The sequence below is a fragment of the Archocentrus centrarchus genome, chromosome 10 (assembly GCF_007364275.1).
Source record: "Archocentrus centrarchus isolate MPI-CPG fArcCen1 chromosome 10, fArcCen1, whole genome shotgun sequence".
Taxonomy (NCBI): domain Eukaryota; kingdom Metazoa; phylum Chordata; class Actinopteri; order Cichliformes; family Cichlidae; genus Archocentrus; species Archocentrus centrarchus.
This window is the reverse complement of record NC_044355.1, coordinates 11,822,826-11,843,617: the sequence shown is the minus strand read 5'-3', so window position 1 is coordinate 11,843,617 and position 20,792 is coordinate 11,822,826. Positions and strand designations below refer to the sequence as shown.

The 20,792-nt window shown below is 41.0% G+C and overlaps 1 protein-coding gene across 1 annotated transcript; it reads left to right on the top strand.

The window, feature by feature from the left end:
• Positions 1 to 20,349, top strand: mcf2a (MCF.2 cell line derived transforming sequence a). The gene is made up of 30 exons (XM_030739251.1): positions 1 to 399; positions 6,109 to 6,177; positions 6,273 to 6,387; positions 6,770 to 6,860; positions 8,303 to 8,422; positions 8,862 to 8,978; positions 9,392 to 9,541; positions 9,642 to 9,757; positions 9,952 to 10,066; positions 10,179 to 10,298; positions 10,564 to 10,755; positions 10,839 to 11,030; positions 11,212 to 11,383; positions 12,490 to 12,566; positions 12,772 to 12,857; positions 13,000 to 13,066; positions 13,278 to 13,393; positions 13,687 to 13,756; positions 13,862 to 13,954; positions 14,157 to 14,249; positions 14,748 to 14,873; positions 15,012 to 15,233; positions 16,892 to 16,984; positions 17,178 to 17,256; positions 17,522 to 17,585; positions 18,865 to 18,965; positions 19,377 to 19,489; positions 19,680 to 19,792; positions 19,936 to 20,039; positions 20,133 to 20,349. The coding sequence occupies exons 1-30, from the start codon at positions 285 to 287 to the stop codon at positions 20,171 to 20,173; spliced, it is 3,342 nt and encodes a 1,113-aa protein (XP_030595111.1). The 5' UTR covers positions 1 to 284; the 3' UTR covers positions 20,174 to 20,349.
• The last annotated feature ends 443 nt before the right edge of the window (positions 20,350 to 20,792 follow it).

The following is a 20,792-nucleotide window of genomic DNA, read 5'->3' as shown; positions in this document are numbered from 1 at the left end:
GTGTGGACAGTTCTTCTGTTGTAGCTGTGCTACTCAGTGTGGAGGCACTCTATGAAGCTCAAGGTCAGGAACAGCAAGCGGCAGCCTCGGGGAATTGTCCCATCTGGGTCTTGGGACCCGCAGAGGCAGGTGGGCAAACTTTCCGTGTTCTCGCTTCTTATATAAATAAATGGCGATGGAGGGCTATTGGACTGTGAAGAGGATGTGAGGCCCGGGCCACTGTCACTACCTCCCAAAGCAGCGTCAGTTCTCCCTGGCTGATCTTGTGTCCGAGACGAAGGGAAATGGGCCCAGCCTCACTGCAGGAGGACAGAGAGCTGAGGAAAGAGTCCAAGGAGGAGATGGAGAGCTACCGCTGCCTTCTGCAGGCAGGCTCCCAGCTAGAGAGCACACTGCAGCGTGAGTACACGTGATGCTGATAGCCCAGTTTAAAGTTATGGTAGCCACTATGAGGCTTTTGAATGTAATCGTGTATCTGCTCGAAACTAAATTCCTATAATTGCATTTCATATTGGTGCTTTCTGACCACTGCAACGAGCTAAAGGGTATGTTTGGTTTGATTTACAGTGTTCATTTGTAACTTTTGAGAACCGTGAAGGGAGGTAATTGGAGATCTGCACTCTCTTGGGTTAGTCAGTATTATCGATGTGCCATTTCCTGTAGCTCCTCTCTCAACAGTGGGCTAGCAGGGATTATGCTTGCTATTTTAAGCCATCACAGATGGATATTCTTCCATAGTAATGATTGTAGCCTCAATATGTGAGGACTGTGGGTTTTAGATCAGTGTAGGACAGTGCTGCAAGCAAAAACAAGCTATTACTGTCAACTAAATCAAACATGACATTAATGGATTGCTTGCAAAGTACATAATGCAGCTTGTAGTATTTCGTGGATGTTTTGTTATATATTGAACTGCCCCTTAGTGTGGATATAAAATATGTTGCAGTCTTAACTCAATTTTAATAGCTACATCTGGTGTAGGAAAATGCTATGATTTTCATTTTAATACAAAAATGAATGAAGATTGTTTGTTTTTTATTAAAAAAAAAAAAAATCTCCAAAACAATGTTATCCTAATGTATTTGCCAGTCATCATTTTGAAGTTGCTTTGCAGATGTCAACTGACAAAAGCAGGTAAAATGAACATAAATGGCACCTGATGTGACCGGAGCAGCATTCTCCAGAGGATCCTGTGATTATTTTGGGATCTTGGCAGTCTTGAGTTATATGCTTAATTGATGGGCCTTTGCCTCCTTATGTCTGCTGTGGGTTAAATGAACCTTTTCTGGACTGTGGAAATAATAGGTGGCATAGAAAAAACTATTCCAAGTTCTGTTTAAGTCAAGCGAAAATGGGTTTCTCTTACATAAAACCTAAATTTTGCTCTCTGGGATTATGCTAATCTTAGTACAGACATATACAACAGGTACACAGTTCTTAAATAGTACTTGATAAAGTTCATTTTCCTTTATTATTTCCCCGTGCATTCCATAAGTGGGTTTGTCTTGCAGCCCTTCATCTTCCACGATACTCTTGACACCAAACTTCATGACTCTGGTGCCCCCCCCCCCCCCCCCCCCCCCCCCCCAAACAAACAAACAAACAAACAAAAAAACCAAGTCTGCACTCCCCTGGCAATACAATCTAAAATTTTTGTTTCTGAAATTTTAAACATTCACCATCTTGTGCTCTTCCACTGAATGTTTAGAGGCTTTTAGTGCTTAAGTACTGACTGACATTTCTGACGTTTTGCTTCAATTTCAGCGAACACTCAACACTTTTTTATGGTTTCAACTTCAACTGACACTTGAGCTGGTTTAAGTGCCTCGATTTGGACTGTCTCTCCCACACAACGTCACGCATACATTTATAATCTTATGGCATTTGTACCTGCAGAGTCAGATTTGCCTGTGTCGTAGATGCCACAGATTAATAAAATATGTAAGGATGACTCAGGATAACTAAACACCACAAAGTCCAACTGCACATAGCACAGGATAAGCAAATATATTTATGCATTCACAGCATGCAGAAAATAGTTCATATAACACACACTACTTTATGAACAAGATGGAAATAAATACAGTTACAGTATAACAGATTTTATTAATAAAATCCTTGAAGGTATTTGTTGCAGGTCACAGATTCTGAGAAGTGAATATTAAAAGAACTGGGACTTCCTATCCAAAGCCTTGCACTGTGATTGTACAGGGTTTACAATTCAGGTCTTTCTAGTTTAAAACCAATCTAGTTTGCTTGTATCCCAGTGGGTAATTTTCTTCTACCCTTTTCTATCAGAATGCAGTCACCCACCAGTCTAATCCCCTTAGCATTTAAAGCTTCATTTAGCAAAATATCTCATGACCTAAAAGCAGTATGAGGCCGGGCCTCTGTGTGCTGTGAAGCTGTTTGCATGTTTAAGAGGGGATTTCTTGCTCTGAAAGGGATTACATGTGTCTGCATTTTGGGACTCTATAGTATCAGACTACAATATCATCCATGGGGAGCGTACATTCTGCGTTTAACTAGCCTTTTTATAGGTCACTAAGAATTGATGTTCTGTGTGAGTAAGGTGTGGTTCCATATCATTAACTGGGCGATATGGGCAGTTATTTTGCTTTTGACCTAAGGAACTTATGAAAACACCAGTGGTACATTTTTTTTTCTATACAGAACACTTTAGTAAGTCTCTAAACAGCTTCAGATTTAGTATTTTGTCAACATATTGAAGGGTGTGTTCTTTACGCACCCCTCAGTTTGTAGAAATTTGTTTTCATTCTGACATTTTCTTCTAATAATCATTGCCTAAAAATGTGTGATTCACCATTATAAAAGAATAAAACATGGAAAAAAACAGTGGTGGTGACTGCTTCATTTAGGAGCATTGATGGGTATCATCTGTTTAGACAATAGAAATAAGCTCCCCAACTTCATCTCAGTAAGCAGACTCAGAGGATTGGTTTGAGTTTAGATCTCTTGACTGGCAGCAAATCTCTGTTTCCCTGCACACTGGCAAACATTCCCCTTTCTCTGTGGCTAAGAACAGAAGAGCAAACAGAGGGTATTTGACTTTCACCCGAATGTCACCTGCAAAGGTCATGACGCAAGCTGAAAGAGAACCAGTGTTTCTTTAGAAAAACTGCATTTGACACAAGCACACAGGGGTTTACCTATTCATGCAATTTCAGTATTGTAATATGCATGTGAAGTTGTTATACTACATGCTAATTAGTGCTGTATATTTTCCATATTTTCTTAAGTGGTGTGCAGTGAGGCATGAGGAGTGATTGAAGGACTGCAGGGCATTTTATTTGGCAGTGTTCTTAAATGGTTTCAGTCACGAGACAGGCTGGTAATCTTGCAGGGTGAAGGGGGAGTGCAGTGTTTCCACAGTCTGGAAAGTTTATTAAACACACTGCAGTTTGCTGCCCAGGCTACATCTCCTTCGATCAAATACAGCTTAGGTCTTACCCTAACAGCTTAGGTCTGCGGTGTGTGCAGTTCTATACTTTGGATGTAGAGTGACAATGAAATTGCTTATAGTTTGCTAATTTATAATTGCTTACATTATACTTTTTTACACATTTGCATCATTTAACCCAACAAATCATGCACTGCTCCACATTTTTCCTGCTCACACAGTTTTATATCCCATACACTGCAGTTAACCTGGTGGAAAATGTGCTTTATCATGACTCTACATTACATCTGTTCATTTAAGACCTATCCTAACCTCCAGAATGTGGTGTAGCATTGTGTATAGGTGATTATATAACTATTGCAGTGTGACAGTAATTTTATCCCGAATCTATGTATGCACAGTCCAATTGCTGGTCTTGCTGGGGCCAGCTTGGCTCAGCTCTTCTCTGTTACAGATACACATCAAATATTCAGCAGGTACCAGTAGAGCTCATTACTTGCTCCCTGACAGCCTGACGGGCACTATTACTGCAGTCGACTCATGGAAAATAACACCTTCTTTACTCTTCCTCTCTTTGGTTTGCCTTCTTTCATCTTTTTCTGGATGGATTTTTCTCACTCTCTGCTTCAATTAATTTTTAATGTCTCTGTCCACTGTAGATGAGGACACAGTGACCTTTAGTTTTGCTTTAATAAATGCTACCTTCTTTAGTGTGTGTAATATTGCTAGATACTCTTTTGTTATGGCTTGGAGTGAAAGCTAGGATACTTTCCCATTAAGCTTCACTTTAAATGAGATCATTCACTACATACATTGGCTTTACTGTAAAGGAAAAGTGATGTTAGCAGTCACAACACAACAGTGACTCAATGCCTGTGTGTCTGTGTGCTGCACATATGGCTGACTAGGACACTAATGGCACTAAGCATCAAATATGCAGGCAGTCTTAAAAGTACCCCAACATCACTTCCCTGCTGTACAGTAACTGAGTCAATCCTTTTTAATAGTGAAATTTCACCTCATGAGACAGCACCAGATACAGGCTTTACATCTAATGCAGCTATTAAAAGATCAAGACCATGGATTGTATGCACGGATGTTTAATAATACAACAGCAATGAAAATCCTAAATAGACTCATGCTGGTGAAGTTTCAATGAGCGATTTTCTTTTCTTTGAGGTAAAGGTGATTGTGTTAGTTACTGCCTCTAAAGGTGAATATTTATTTCTTTTTTATCTAAAATAAAATGATTCCTGTTGCTGCTGTGATTAGGTCCATAATTTGTTGGACAAAGACAGAATTTTTGTAATTTTGCCTCATTATTATTATTATTATTATTATTAGCCTTTATTTTTTTTGCAATGCTACTGAAGTAAGCTTCTATACTACACCGCCACAGTGGAGTTTAAATCAAACAGCCCACATGTGATTGAAGTGCAAGCTTTAAGCTTTAATTCAAGGAGTTTTTACAAAAACATTACATGGCATGACATTGATGGCTGCAGCCGCAGACACTTATCTCCCCTGTTTGTTTTGATTTGTCTGTCCTCTTGGATGAGTGTTCTGGAATGTAATCTCATTGTATGTCTTGATGTATAATGACAATAAATTCTTTTGATTGATTGATTGATTACAAATTGAAACCATCTGTATATGCAGCCCTCCTTTTTCAGAAGTGCAAAAGTAATTGGACAAAGTTACATGGCAAGTTGAGTTTCCTCATTATTTTATGACAAATGAAGCAAACATAATATATGAGCCTGATTCAGTGTATTGAGTTTGTATTTTGTAGCTTTTCACTGGAATATTAAACATGAGGCCAAAGAGACGTCAGTGCTTGCATGATGACAGAATTATTTCCATGGTTAAGAAAAATAACTTCACAACATCTAACCAAGTCAAGAACACTCTTGAGAAGGCAGGCATATCATTACCAAAGTCTACAATCGAGAGACACTTTCATGAATGGAAATGCAGAAAGTTTGTAACAAGGTGTGGAACTAAGCCCACTACCATTTACTGATGATGTGTATAGGGCTATACTCTGCTCAGATTTAGCCAAATACTGAAATACTGTTTGGACAGTGCTTCAGAGTGCAAATGAATAATGGCCCAAAGCACACTGCAAGAGCAATCCCAAAGTTTCTTAAGGTAAAGAAATGGGGTATTCTTCAATGGTGAGGTCAGTCACCTGATCTCAGCCCTACAGATTAAGTACAAAACTGAAGGTAGAGACCCACAATCAATCATCAATGCAAGGTGGCTGCAGTAAAGGCATAGCAGAGCATCTCAAGGGAAGAAACACAGCATTTGTGATGTCCATTGGTTCTAGACTTCAGGCAGTCATTGACTGCAAAGGAATTTTATCCTAGTATTAAAAACAATCCTTATATTTAAAATTGTTAGTTTGTCCAGTTAATTTTGAGCCTTAACTTCATACAAATGTTTTGTAATACTTTAATTAAAGCCAAAAGTCTGCATGCCACTCACATCTGGATTGTTTGACTGAAAAGGGACTGTTCTGCTGTACAGAGACAAACATACAAAACAGGTACACAGTTCTTAAAAAGCAACAAAAATCTAACAAACAAACAAAAAAAGGACCCCCCCCCCCCTCAAGACATTTATATTTAAATACATGGATTTTATTTACATTACTCATATTGTTTATACTACTTTCCTTCCAGAGGTGACTGTCCCCGTGAGCATGAAGGAAGTGGGAGGCTATATAGAGAAACAGGTGGCATACTTGTCAGGTGAGAATTTTTCTTGTTTTGTTTCTAGCCATTTCCTCACTGTTATGCACCTTCTGTTTTTGATAGCTAGTGATTGCTTATATGCATTTTCTCAGGGGGCCGCGGGGAAGACTCCAGCGTCATCATCACGCTCCCAGAATGCTCAGCTTTCAGTGACATTCCAGAGGAAGCTCTAGCCAAAGTTTTTAACTACCTCACTCTCATCCCTCGGTGTGTCCTCCATCATGTTTTTTTTTTTTTTTTGGTCTTTCTGACTCTCCCTCACTGCAGTGCACCAAAAGCTCAGTTGCTTGTATTCTGAGCACAGCTAAACTGGCCTTCTGTGCTCCTCATCCCAGGGTCAAATGCCCTCCTGATGCCCTCTATCCAAGCCTCATTCTCTCAAGAGATTAGGGAAGTTTAAATCGGATTATTGGTCTTTCCCCCCACACATGATGAATTTATATTGGTGTAAAATACTTATAAATAATATGGAGTTATAAAACCAATTATGTGTTTGTTTATAGTTGCTCATTTTGTGTCTATATCCTTTGAATCAATAAATCCACAATCACTGCACAAACTTAATAGAAATGCCTATTATTGTTTGCAGAACGAGGCAACCTGGAGTCAAATTTATCGTTATTTTAGACCGAAGGTTGGACACCTGGGCCTCTATCAAAACGGCACTTGCCAGGATAGCAGTAAGTTCTGTATATCTTTTTCATAAAGACTGTTTCTAATTGAATCAATGTTGTATGTGAAGGACAAATACATTATTTATCATCGCTTTTAAGCTGCAGCGTATCTGTGCCCAGAGGCCACTGTTTAATTCATGAGTTGCTGTCCATGGTGCTGAAAACCTGAACAATACCTGAAGAGCACAATTGTTTCATAATATTTAAGTTTTTTTCCCCGACTTATGACGTGGTTGCAAATGGTGCACAGTTTGCAGAGGACCCCAAACGTCCTGTCTGTATCGAGTGCCCCGTCGCATTGTGCTGCAAATCTATGAGTAAGCAAAAAGTGAGTGATGACGCGGGATCCTAAGGGGAAGAAAGGATAAGGAAGACGCGCGGGAGGGGAAACATTGCAGTGTGCTGCCACCCTCTGCTGTCTGAGGCAGCAGCAGCAGCAGCGCTGCGGCTGTGGTCAGACAGCCGGAGGGAGCGGCATACCTCAGCTTGGCACAGATTGTCATTGGTCGGGCGGAAATTTGTATTTTGCCGTGATGGCTTCTAACACCATGGCTGATTGCTTGTACCGGCGACGAATGCCGAAGATCCGGAGGAGCCCGGTAATGAACTATTGGTTTGTTTAATCCGTCGTGTGAAGAGTTATGGTGAAGTTATTGAGCGGGCAGGGCGAATGCAGCAGGGGCATCGGCGCTGGATCCTGGCGAGTGTAGCCCTGTGGTGCAGAGCGCGCTTGTGCTTAGTCATGCGGTTGTTTGTGTGCGACACCCGAGCGACCCCTGTGTAGTTTTGGTGACTTTTTTAATGCATGTATCCTGAAGGTAGGAGGTCGATCCAGTAAATGTCACAGTAAAATGCAAACAATAAAAGGAATAGGAGGGGGGTGTGATCTATGCTTAATAAATCCTGCTGCAGATCTGGATTTTGCACCACTTGGACCTGCATGATCTTAATGATGTAAAGTGCTTTCCAACTTTACATCATTTGCAAATATAAACATAACTATTTATTTATATGCCCTTTGGGTTACAATACAATATGCTTTAGTTACTTGCCGTTTTCAGCACAGCTTAAATTAGGCTTGACTAGAGATGCAATATGCTGTTGAAATGCAACCCTTAGGTCTGAGGAATAATGCAGATGCTGTGCAGAAATTCTGTCTGGCAATGACCTCAAACAGCCTGATGATGAAATCCAGATGTGTGTGAATAGTAGGCTTGACTGACTGAACCTGAAATCCATCAGTAATCGCTTGAGTGTGTCACTCAAGTGATTGCGTCTGCCTTTTCTCTCCTTCCTCTGCCTGTATGCATACACAAGTTAGGTTTATGTTGCACTGTGTTAACATGCAGATGCTAGAATAGCTGATATGTTTGCTTTTATACACCACAGTGAGGTTAGATATGCCCTGCCATTAATTATACACTAAGCCTGTCTTTTCCCTCATCTAGGCTTCCTTTCCTGGGAACCTCCACCTGGTCTTGGTACTCCGACCCACCAGCTTCTTCCACCGTACTGTTACTGATATAGGCTTCCGCTTCAGCCAGGAGGACTTCATGCTCAAAATGCCAGTAAGGCAGCTCCTCCTCAGTTACCAAACATGTGTCCCATCAAAACGAGGTACACCTCATTCTTGTTACAACCTTGAGATCCATAAATCAAATGTTTTTTGGTGAACACGACCAAAAACCGAGAACCGATTTCATTTTGAACTTCTGAAGAAATTATTATTAAATGGCAAAGTATCTGTAATATTTTAATTTGAAAATTTCAGTGTTAACAATTGACTGTTCAGTCTCCAGAGAGCTACCTCTTGTGCATGATTCTAATGACCCCGTTATTCAGATGACAGATTGGTCAGTAGTTGATCATACCACCAGTATTGCACAGACTTGCGTGCACATTTTCTTTTCACTTATAAAAATAAATAATCTATGATGTCTTGTAAATATAGGTAATGATCTACAAAGTAAGTGTCTGTCAGGTCTCAGTTTCTGTCTGTACATTTAGGTGGTGATGCTGAGTTCTGTCACAGACCTGCTGCGCTACATTGATGAGAACCAGCTGACATCAGAGTTTGGAGGCACTCTGGACTACTGTCACAGTGACTGGATTGTTTTACGGACAGTAAGCTGCAGATTCTATAACACACTGCAGTCAAACGACAAAATGTATCATCCTTCATTCCCTCCCGGTTATTTTATTTCTATAACAGAGCTGACATTTTAAAATAATTTTACTAAAGGTGGCACTAGCTATTCAGAATGCATTATTTCACCTATTCTTCCAAAGGTATTCTTGAGTTTTCAAGCCTATCCGGAGTGGCATTAACATGCTCTCAGAGTGGTTGTGTTGTGTCTCACTCCTTTTCATATGTCACATCATGGCGCTTTTTTACTTTCAGGACTCTGTATATTAAGGATAATGAGCCAAAGATTCACAACAAATAAGCTCTTTGCTGCAGTCTAAAAAATTGTTTATGCACTTGTATTACATTGTTTCCACATTTGTATTTTTGTGTGCTTTTACTTTCAACACAGGCCATTGAAAGTTTCGCTGTAACAGTCAAAGACATTGCACAGATGCTACAGGGCTTTGGGACTGAGCTAGCAGAGACGGAGCTGCCTGATGAGGCAAAAGCCATTGAGTGTCTTCTTGAATTGCACACTGACAAGTACAGAAAACTCAAAGTGAGGTCACTTGTGTTTTCAATTAAGATGCATTTAGTAATATTACAACTCTGACATTAATCTGTCATTATACACTGCAATTTTTCCGTTGTTTTTAAAGGATGCAATCAGGTCGGTATCAAAGGAGGGTCGTCATCTTCTCTCCAGCCTGGAGACTACTGTGAAGGAGGATGACTCCCAGTGGGACGTGAAACTGGACTGGGAGACAGTGCAAAGGTAAACTATCTTCAAGTAGCATTTTCTGTCTTGTAATTCTTTTAAATATAGTTCTTAAAAAGTGTGTTTGAAAGTAAAATTTTACTCTGCACTGCCTTTCTTATAGTCGAAGTGTAAAACTCTTAATGCTTACTGAGCAGTAGGTTTATAGGGGAAACAAATGAAATCAAAGGGAATGCTCGTCTTGTTTTAAGGCTTCTCGCTCAGCTCAGAGACATGGAGTCTGCCTTTGATGGCTTTTTTGAGAAGCATCATCTAAAACTTCACCAGTACTTCCAGTTGCTCAGATATGAGCAAAGCTTTCAGGAGGTAAGGATGTCATCTACCTGTCATGCAGATGTTCAGTTTGTGCTTTTGCACATAATGCCTCTGGAAGCTACCAGAGGGCTGCTTTACAGTTAGTCTTTTCTTTTCTGTTTAGATGGAGTTATGTCTAGAGCATCTTACAGCTCAGGAGAGGGAACTGTCCATATCTGTGAACACTCTGGGTGAAACAGAACAGGCTCTCAAAAGGCTGGACGGTCTGGAATCCAATGCACGGGTCAGTGTTTCTCCAACAGATGTTAAAATGTGCCTTTTGTCAACTTGAGATGGGACTGTTACTATTTAATTTCATTAGGTATTTTTAGTGTGTATTTACAATGGCAAAGTTTAACTCAAATTTTCTTAAAATAATTAAACTGTATAATATGTGCATAGGTACCAAATCTTTGCATACATCTGTATATATGTATAGTAGGGGTCAAAGGGTTTCAACTTTGATAATATGCCCAGTAAAACTGACTCCTTCCTTCCCTGTTGATCAGGAGGTGACTGCTCGTGCCCAGATAATCATTCTTCACGGACACCAGCTATCGGCCGGTCACCATTATGCCATGGCTCTCATTATGCAACGCTGCAATGAGCTTCGTCACTACTGTGATACACTCACTGCTGCTCTCAAGACCAAACGCTCTCTTCTTCTGCAATCACACCAGCTGCTGCTAAGTCTTGGGCAGGTAATTAGAGATGCACATATATTAACAAACATGCAAGGACACTCATACCTCCTGTATGACACTCATGTGCCCGCTGTCTTCAGGCCCAAACGTGGTGTGATGATGCAGCATATCTATTGGCCAATCAGCTAGTAGATAAGTTTCAGTCTAAGGAGGGGGCCCAGGCTGCTCTGAGGGAAATTGAGAAGCTCTTGGAGGGGGCTCCGTCTATACTGAACTCAGGACTTGACATTGTAACCACTGAATACAAGGGTGTTATTACACATCAGCTTCAGGTAAACTATCATGCCCTAATATTTGAAAAGAACGTTTTGTGATTTTTCAAACTTGTGATTTTAAAGAAATTATGATATAATTTAAGTGAGCAGCAGTAATAGCATTGGATTTTACATTAAAATTCAAGCTCCTTGCCTTACATCTCTTCTTTTTCTCCCTTTATTTTTGGCTCCCTGTTAGGCCCAGATTGTGAAAATGTTTGAGAAGCATGCAGCAGTACAGCAGATGATCCAGAACCGACAGGCTTGTCTAAGGAAGCTGGCTGATAAACACGTACGACCGGTCCAACTGGTGGCCCCCAGGCCTGAAAACCCACCACGCTCCAAGTCCCCGCTCTTCTCTCCAAAGCATGGTACAGTAAAGGCACACAGATTTAAACTAGCCTATTTCAAAGGAAGAATCATTGTTGAAATACAGAATTTATCACCTAATTTATAAACACAATTGAATGTTGTTTTTGTTTTTTTTACACTGGATAAAATAGCACTTCTCCTCCATTAGATACCCAGATTTGCAGTGTATGGTGCAAACTCACCCTCCTCTTTTTTCTAGAGGACACTGTTCCCTCTCCTCCTTATATCTTTCTCTTAGACACCATGGTTTATTGAACGCATCATGTGTAACATTATCAGATACACTCACTGTCTAGTAACAAGGTTTTCCTCAATGGCCTTCAGGTTTAGCACGCCTCTGTTACAAATGAGCTAGACCAGGGGCAGAAGGTATAATCAGTCCAATGGGAAAAGCCTGACTTGCTATTAGTCATGATAGTTGCTATACAACCATATGTGTTTCATATACATTAAAGAACTTTTCATCTCCCTCTATGTCTTAAGGGAGGCTGCACAAAGCTAACAATATGCAGCAGTATCCAATTATTATAGCATGCGCTATCTGGTGTGTGTGTGTTTGTCTGTGTTTACACACACTGATTTCTAAGAATATGTAACTGTAAAGAGATTATTCGCCATTCATGCCTTTAAGGTTTTCTTGTCCATAGCAGGAAGCCATACTAATGAGAGAAAGAGTGGGAGTGATTATGAGCCCCCTAGAGGCTTTTTTGAGACTTTGGTACAACCGGTCATTTATGAAAAGAGATAAAAGGGGACGAGGGATTTGATTTGATCTGGTACAAGCTTACTTACACACATTTCATCCGCATGCATGCATATACCCACACGACTCATGATAACACTCAGCTGAGCTTAGACTATCATGGAAGGATTCTGCCTCAGCTAGGATCAGACGTACACCGACAGGCCTGCCAAACACTGCTTTAGATCTGTGCATTCTGCTTTCACATCACACCTCCAGAGAAAGCGGTCATAGGTGGATCACAAATCACTTGTGTATGATTTAGCGTTGGCTCTTTAATTAGTCATTTCCTCTGAGCATATGGAAATAGAGCATGTTTGAATCCCCCTCCTTGATGAGCTGCTACTGATCTTGTGTTCATAGGTGATGGTTTGAAGTTCACATTCGACCTTTCTCTGCCTGGGAAAAGAGCGTCTCGAAAGAACCCCAACCCTAGAAAAGTAAGTGATAAAAATTTTAAAGTATTTATTTTTGCTTATAGTTATAATTCTATTTTGACCTCTTCTCCAAACTTCACAAATATGTAAATACTTGTCATTTTGTTATGTACCTTTTTCTATTTGGCCCAACAAATTGTTGAGTGCATGTACATTTACTCTAAAGCCAAATGGAAGAGTCAGTGCTGTCCATCTGTGATGTGTTCAGATAGAGGTGATGCATGACTACCAGGAGAGCCGGAGCTGCGTGTCGTACAGTCTGGATGGAGACGACAGCCCAGAGCTCTTGAAGCGGTGAGGAGGAAGCATCCGTCCACCCATCTGTCTGTCTGCCAGTGCTGCTGTTTACTTAGTGATTCTCTTTGTTCAGTGCTAATGATGGTCTCTGGCTCTGTCGCTTTCTACTTTTGCATGCTTGTATGTGTTTGTGTCACAGTCATGTGATGAAGGAACTCATAGAAACTGAAAGAATCTATGTGGAAGAGCTGCTGTCAGTGTTACTGGTAAGAAAACATTCTTTTAATAATTTTTATATGTGACTGGAAGAGAATGAATGGATGGACAAAAGGAAATGTAAAGTGTTTATTGTTAAATATGACTAAATATGCATTTATTGTCATTAAAATTTTTGCTGAGTGTTTCCATCTAATTAATAAGTAATTCCGTTTTTATGAACCATATATTTCCTCTACTCTGTTCCTATAAATAATGCAGGGTTACAGGGCTGAAATGGACAACCCAGCTCTGTCGGGGCTTCTGCCACCAATACTTCGCAGTAAGAGAGACGTTCTTTTTGGGAACTTGCCAGAGATCTACAATTTTCATAGCAGGCAAGTAATTAATGACTCCTGTCATATTTAGACTTGGTAAAACATAAAAAAAAAATAAAGAAATGTAATATTTAATAGTGAGGTCCACACCTATTTTTGTTTATTTTGCAAGCCAAATAAATTATCCTAGCAATCTGTTAGTCAATCTGTTGTAAGTTAGTTATAACTACACTGCAGTGTGATCTCATGTTCCAGTTATTGTATAAAGGCTGATGTATAGGGGGGTGGGGTATGGGTTAAGATGTTGTTTCTTCAAGCACTTTGTTTGGCCTTTGACTTTTATGGGAATTCAGGGTTTTCCTTCAGGACCTGGAAGCATGCCTGGAGGCTCCTGAAGGTGTGGGGGTGTGTTTTCTGGAGCGGGTGAGATGACGAGTCTTTGTATTGTGTAGCTTCTTTATATGCTGATCATTTGTGCACCATTTATAGCCATATTTTAGAACAGGTTCTTTTTTCCTATCTCTCCAGAAAGAAACCTTCCAAATGTATGAAAGCTACTGTCAGAACAAGCCACGCTCCGAGGCACTGTGGAGACAGTTCTCAGACTGCGGTTTCTTTCTGGTCAGTTCACTTTACATCAGCAAATTTGTCTGGTTCTTACATTATTTTGATGGCATGAAAAATTGCTTTAAATGGGCATTTTAAAAAATATTTTCATACAAGCATGCAATTTAGACCTCTACAGTTCTAAACAGTTCTAAATGGCACGATGTGTCACTGACAAACATTGCGCTTATTTATGTCGTTTGTTATCCTTTTGAAGGAGTGTCAAAAAAAGCTGGAGCACAAACTGGGCCTGGATTCCTACCTGTTGAAACCTATTCAGCGCCTCACAAAATACCAGCTGCTGCTGAAGGTTAGAACACTAAGTTATATTACGCACATACACAGAATGTTACTATATATATGTTTCAGAGTTATTTAGAAGTCATTCTGCACCTGAGATGGTATATTTTATTTTCCATGAGACTGGTCTTAAATGTGTTCTTCAGATGACCCAACTTTATGTCAGCTGACGCAGACCTGGCATGGAGGATTATCTTAAACGTGCACTTCTATAGCCCAGCATGGAAATGCATCAAACAGCATCTTAAGAGTACTCCTTATAATTCATTTTCTGTTTTGGTATTTGTATAAAAAAATATCAGACAAAATACTAGCTGCCCCAAATGTGCCAATTTGCTGGCATACATTAAGTCTGAGCACAGAATCTGTTGAATAGGCTCTGGCCCAACACCACTGACAGTCTTTACCACCCAAATTCACAGTTGGAGCTGCCATATTTGTGTGTGGGTCTGCGTGCATTTGTGTGTATATGTATTTACCTACATGTGCTGTGTTTATGTATTTTCAGGAACTGATAAAATACAGTACAGACTGTGAGGGCACCTCTGAACTGCAGGGGGCACTAACAGCCATGCTGGACCTGCTCAAATCAGTCAATGACTCCATGCACCAGATTGCCATCACAGGATATGAGGTGAACTACATTTGACTAATAAGTGCCAAAATCTATGAATCCTACAATGTAATTAATTTGTGATAAAGTACTGTAACATAAACAGAATATATTTGCAACAAAGGCTTCTGCATACATTCCTCCTTCTTCTATACGCAGGGTGACATTTCTGAGCTGGGCCGAGTGCTCATGCAGGGATCCTTCAGTGTGTGGATCAGCCACAAGAAGGGCCCCACTCGCATGAAGGAGATGGCTCGCTTCAAGCCAATGCAGAGACACCTCTTCTTGTATGAGAGAGCTTTGCTTTTATGCAAGCGAAGGGAGGAGCATGGAGACGGCTGCGACAAGACCCCTTCATACAGCTTCAAACATTGTCTCAAGGTTTGCCTTTTTTTTGTTTGTTTTTTTAAAAGCAATCTGAGTAACCACTATTTCTGAAGGTCTTTCAAAAGTATTTCTTTGGACATTGGCTGCTTTTTCACTCATTTTCGATCACCATCTTCAAAGGAATGTTTTTTGTTTAAGCTACCTAACGCTGACCTATGAATCCTTCAAGCACAAAAAAAGGCACCTAAGTCAAGGAACCAGTGCTATGTTTTCACATAGCAGACAACTTTAATTTGTATCTTTAGGCACTTTTGTTACTAGCAGCCTGTCACAAAAAACACAATTTGTTCCCATTTCTTTAGTTGAATCTACAAAAAAGCCAAAGATACCACAGTTTGACAGACATAATGTAGCATTTTTTCACAAAAATGATTCCCAAAGAACTCGGTATATCTTGGCGTGGTGTGTGGTGGATAAGTGGAGGACAAAAGAATTGTCAGGCCTAAAAAACTATCAGCAGCAAATTAACAGTGTATGAAAGTCAAACAGGAAAAATGCAGCAAAGACCTGACACAGTAACTGAGAGATTCATCTGACCCTTCAGTTGATCCATTTACTGTTCACTGAAGCCATCAGAAAAGGTCTCAGTGGAGGGAAAGTTGTCAAGAAACCATTCTTAAGTAAGGGAAACAGGGAGAGAGGGCTTACTGTAGGCATGACAAATTACACAGGAACTGGACTGAAAATCAGTGGCAACAGGTCTGATGGAGTGATGAAGCCAAATCCAAATATATAGAGAGAAGGTTAGGACAGAATTTCAATTCGTCTGACCACAGAACAGTTTTCCACTTTGCCTCAGTCCATCTACTAAAAATCTCGGACGAGGTAGAATCTCGGAGACCTTGACCTGAAAGCAAAGGTCAGAGGTCAAGTTTTCTGAAAATCTTGTGAACGCAGTAACTCGAGAACGATCTCACCCAGAACGTTCAAATTCACACCATAGATGCAAACTGTTCAAGCTAGACCCACCAAACTTCACACACTTGTTCACTGACTCTGTTAAAGCAGCACTTTGATGCTCCTTTTATACCCAATCATGCCTGTTAACCAGTTAACCTGATTAGCTGCAAAATGTTCCTCCAGCTGTTTCTTTTTAGTATCACTTAATTTTCAACCCTTTTGTTGCCCTCTTCCAGCATTTTTTGAGACATGTTGCTTCCATCAAATTCAAAATGAGCTAATATTTTTCATAAAATGGTACATGTTCTCATTTAAAAAAATTGACATATTTTCTAGTTTCTATTGTGAATAAAATATGGGCTCATGAGAATTGCAAATTGTTGCATTCTGTTTTTATTTAATTTTACACAGATTCCCAAATTTTACACAGATTCCTAAATTTCTCCAAATTAGAGTTGATGCTGTCGTCTGTATTGTGATCTTCCAACACGTGGCGCTCACAGAACGTGTGTATTACAATAACACTTCTGTTTTGTGTGTTGATTTGCCGAGGCTGTCGCAGTTGGTGTCACACCAACAGCTGCAGCTCTTGATTTATTATTGAGGGTGTGGGAAGGAAGAAGTCACACAGCGGAGGGGTGTGTGTGGCTGTTTGTGTTACGATGGGACAGATGTGTTGACATGATGTAACGCTGATGTACGACGTGCTGCCAGTCCTAACGCCGGTGTAAACGGTGTATGTCTCTTGGCAGATGACTGCTGTGGGGATCACAGAAAATGTCAAGGGAGATGTGAAGAAGTTTGAGATCTGGTACAGTGGCAGGGAGGAAGTGTATGTGGTTCAGGTAAGGAGACTAAGAAAGGTAGCATTTTTAGTAAGTAAAAAATAAATGCTTTGAGTGTATTATTTGTGTTGAGTGTATTATTTTTTAAAGCATTTCAACTAATATTGTAATAGAATATTTGTCGCTAGAGAGAAACACTTTCAGAATTTTATAATCCTAAAACATCTTGTTTAATGTTTCTGTTGTTCCTCAGGCTCCTACAGTGGAGGTGAAGATGGCCTGGCTCAATGAGCTCCGTAGAATCCTGACTAACCAGCAGAAGCTGCTTAGAGGTCTGAGAGCAACTTAAGTTAATATGAAGAAAAAAAAAATTCTGAGCACAAAAGTCCCCTTCAACCTTCAGAGCTTTGAACTGATTCTCATAGCCTTCAGAGAGCAAGAGTTCAGATTCAGAGCTCCACAGCTGGTGTGTTAGCCTTTGTGCTCAGAGTTTCTTCACTCTGTACATTTCTTAAAAGAAAGAAATTGAGTTAATATTCAACTCAGACTCAGCTCGTCTCTCCTTATATGCCTATAGATAATGCCTTCTCTTTGCAGATGAAGCATATCAACACGGCCACATGGTTGAACACATGCAGCTTTCTCCTCCACTCTCTGAGAGGTCAGTGCCTACAGCTGATTACAGACAGTATTTACAGTGTGTTTGGTGCATGACTGTAGGCAGTAGTTGCACAAACACGCAAACCTATGCAAAACACATACATATGTAGTCTGTGCTAAAACATTTGCGTTTGCTGAGTTTTCATAAGTGGTCAAAGCTTGAGTGAATTGGAGTATGATTTCACATGGCCCTGGTATGAGGCTTTGTGTGTTGCGGTGTGTGAAAATGGGCACAGGCCCCACTGTGTTCACTGCTGTCTAGTTGCCTATCCCCACTCCTCCCGTCCCATACCTGCAGGGGCATGCGGCCGTCCAGAGGGGTTCCCAGGGGCTGTCTGCCGGGGCTGGACTTTGTATCGCTGTCAGCTGACGTGTTTCTGTGCCTGAGGTCCCGGAGCCCCCGTCCCCGAAGCCCCCGGCAACGCCCCCGGCCACGCCCCCGTCACTACCCCCAGCGCCACTGACCTGCTGTAACCCTCAGTGGTAAACAGCCTGGCCCAGCCTGGCTCAACTCACCCTGGCATGACCCATCTGGCCCAGCTTAGGGAATAAAAAAAAACCCAGGCTGCTGTGTTTGTGAACTAATTGTCAGCTGAACCCACTTTTTATAACCCTCATTCCAGTTCATAATTGATGCCCATGCTCCCCTGCTGTGTTGTGGGAGGCCAGTGTCTTGGCAACTCCATCATGGCTTTTTAACATGGCTCAAAAAGAATTATTCTTATTTCTTGCACCTCAGATTTTCTATTTTGCATGTAATCCTAAGGACAAACAAAAAGAAGAGTTTAAGTTTCATTCCATTAATTTCTTAATTTCCTCATGACAGCTTCTTAAGATGGGCCTCGTTTTTTGAGATCTGATCAAGCATCAGGGAAATTTGCTCTGCAGAAACCTTCTTATTCAGCATCTAATAATAAAGTGACTAAATCTCTACATTTGGATCTTAATAAATCGAGACCAGATCTTCCCTTGTGTTGACACATGCAAAACCCGAGTGAACATTGTGTCAGTGGTCTGTAAGTGCCCACCCTTTACAAAGAGGCTTGTAAATGGCTGCTGTTTTCTGTGTTGTCTGGCCGGTGCCTAAGTGGTCATTGCCGTGTGAGAAACAACAGGAAAGAGTTGTTCTTGACGCTCATCTGGGGCCACATTTACTCTTTCCGCATATGAGTCATATTCTGGAAGCTGACCCCAGAGTGCATGGTTGAGGATAACGCCTGTCCTGAGTGTTTCTGACTCTGCACCATTTAGTCTCATGTTGTTTTGTGTTATTTTCCCAGCAAACAGCAGAGGGCATCAGTGAGTTCAGAGGAGACAGAGTCAGGGAGGAGCAGCCCAGACCCCCAGCCCCACTCTCCAAAACACCAGCACAATCGTAGGAGTGAGTAAAATATAATCTCTACACAGTTATGTTATAATCAAGTAGATACTTAGTAACTAAATTAGTACAAAAATTAAGGGGATCAGTGCAAATTATAGCTGCATTGCACACTGCTGCGTCGCTGTTGCTGACTTTCTTAAAAATCGTAAAACTAATATAGATATTTGACCCCCCTCAGCAGTTCAGGTCTTCTATGACCTGAAGAACCAGGTACATCAAGGATTACGGGGGAAAAAGGTCCATCTAGCTTTTGATTCTACCTTCCTGTTAATTTCCCAGTAAGTGACAAAGGGGTCATTATGATGTTAACATAGTTACTAAGTATCTACAAGGCGCCTTTTAAGGTGTAGTGTTTTGAAGAATGTGTTTACTGACATTTTTAACAGAAAAAAATTCATGTATGTGCCTCAGGTTGGCCAGGAGCTCATCACTCAGTAGACATCTGCGAGGGTCTGGAGGAGTGGCCTGGAGGTCGGGATGCCTTCCACCCATCTGACACAGAGGAGGAGGTTTTAGTGCAGCTGGTGAGACCGAGTGCAATCACATCAGATGCATTAAACAGAAACATTCTCCCAGCTTTTGTCTAATAACTCAGTATTAAGCTGTATTATTATTTCCTCTTTTATATTTTCTTCTTCATTGTGCCTTTTTAAGTCACACGTTGCAACATTTGCTGTATAAATAAATCTGGTTGACAGTTCCCTTCCCTGTTAGTCTCCAGGCAGGTACAAGGTTTTGGCTGACTGTCTCCAAAATGGACCAGACAGCATCATCATCAAACAAGGAGACATCATCCATCTACAGTGTAAAGACAACAGGGGGCGCTGGTGAGTTTTCAGCCACGTGATTTTCAGCAAACCCTATCAAGGGGGCTTAGTGATCAGCCGAACTATCCACGTGTGAATGGATGCAGTAATTTTCCTTCCCTCCTGTAAACACTTTCCTCACAATTCTTCATCCTGGTGGAAAGGCTGGTGAAAAATCTGACTCTGCAACAAGAGGGCTTCATATCAGCTGCCTCCCTGCAGCTGATTATAGGAGGCAGTGGCCGAGAAAGCTCCTCCAGACTAGGGGGTAAAGACAAGACCTAGACTTCCATCACACAATAATGTTGAACATTTCTTAAATTTGATTCTCTTTTTAAAAAATCTTTGTATTTTCTTGTAGACCCAGGAAAACTGAAGGTGCGAAAGCTCAGCTCCCCGTAGAGAAGAAAGCACAGAATGTGATAATATTTACCTTTGGGTGATAATGAACATGACAGAAAACACACTGAGCCATATCTGTCTCCTAACTGATCCTCCAATGCCGTCTTCTTTCATCAAGTTCAGTCATCGAAAAGACAAACATGGAAATATACAAAACAGTCCCCCCCCCCCCCCCCCCCCCCCCATGGCTTTAACTGACAATCTCCTGAACCGGTGTTTTCTGTCAGTGAAGAAGTGCAGAGGTACCAGCACAAAGGCACTGGAGCTGTTTAAACCACTATGGACAATCAACAAGCTTCCCCTGGATCCTGTTTGGTCTTCCTCTTTTCTGATTGGTGTTAAATATCTTGTCCCTCTGGTACTCACTTTGCAGCACATGCAATCAGGATGCGAGTTTGCCTGTTCAGCAGTGGGTCATTTCACAATCTGTGGACTCTTCAATCCTAATACTTGAGGTTACAGTATCTTTGTGGGTTTGTTTGTGTGTGTGTGTGTGCGCGCTCCTGTCTCAGTGTATGAAGGATGGATGCTAACCCAGGATTTGCCTGAAACCTTTCTTAAAACATGTACATGCCACCGCATGTGGTGTCATTTTTAACATTTACTGTATGTCAACGTT

Excerpts from the sequence above, each read along its gene's own strand:
- mcf2a (XM_030739251.1), top strand. The coding sequence starts at position 285 with ATGGGCCCAGCCTCACTGCAGGAGGACAGAGAGCTGAGGAAAGAGTCC. Across the intron at positions 6,178-6,272 it reads ACAGGTGGCATACTTGTCAG|GGGGCCGCGGGGAAGACTCC; the intron begins GTGAGAATTTTT and ends GCATTTTCTCAG. Across the intron at positions 10,067-10,178 it reads ATGAGCAAAGCTTTCAGGAG|ATGGAGTTATGTCTAGAGCA; the intron begins GTAAGGATGTCA and ends TTTTCTGTTTAG.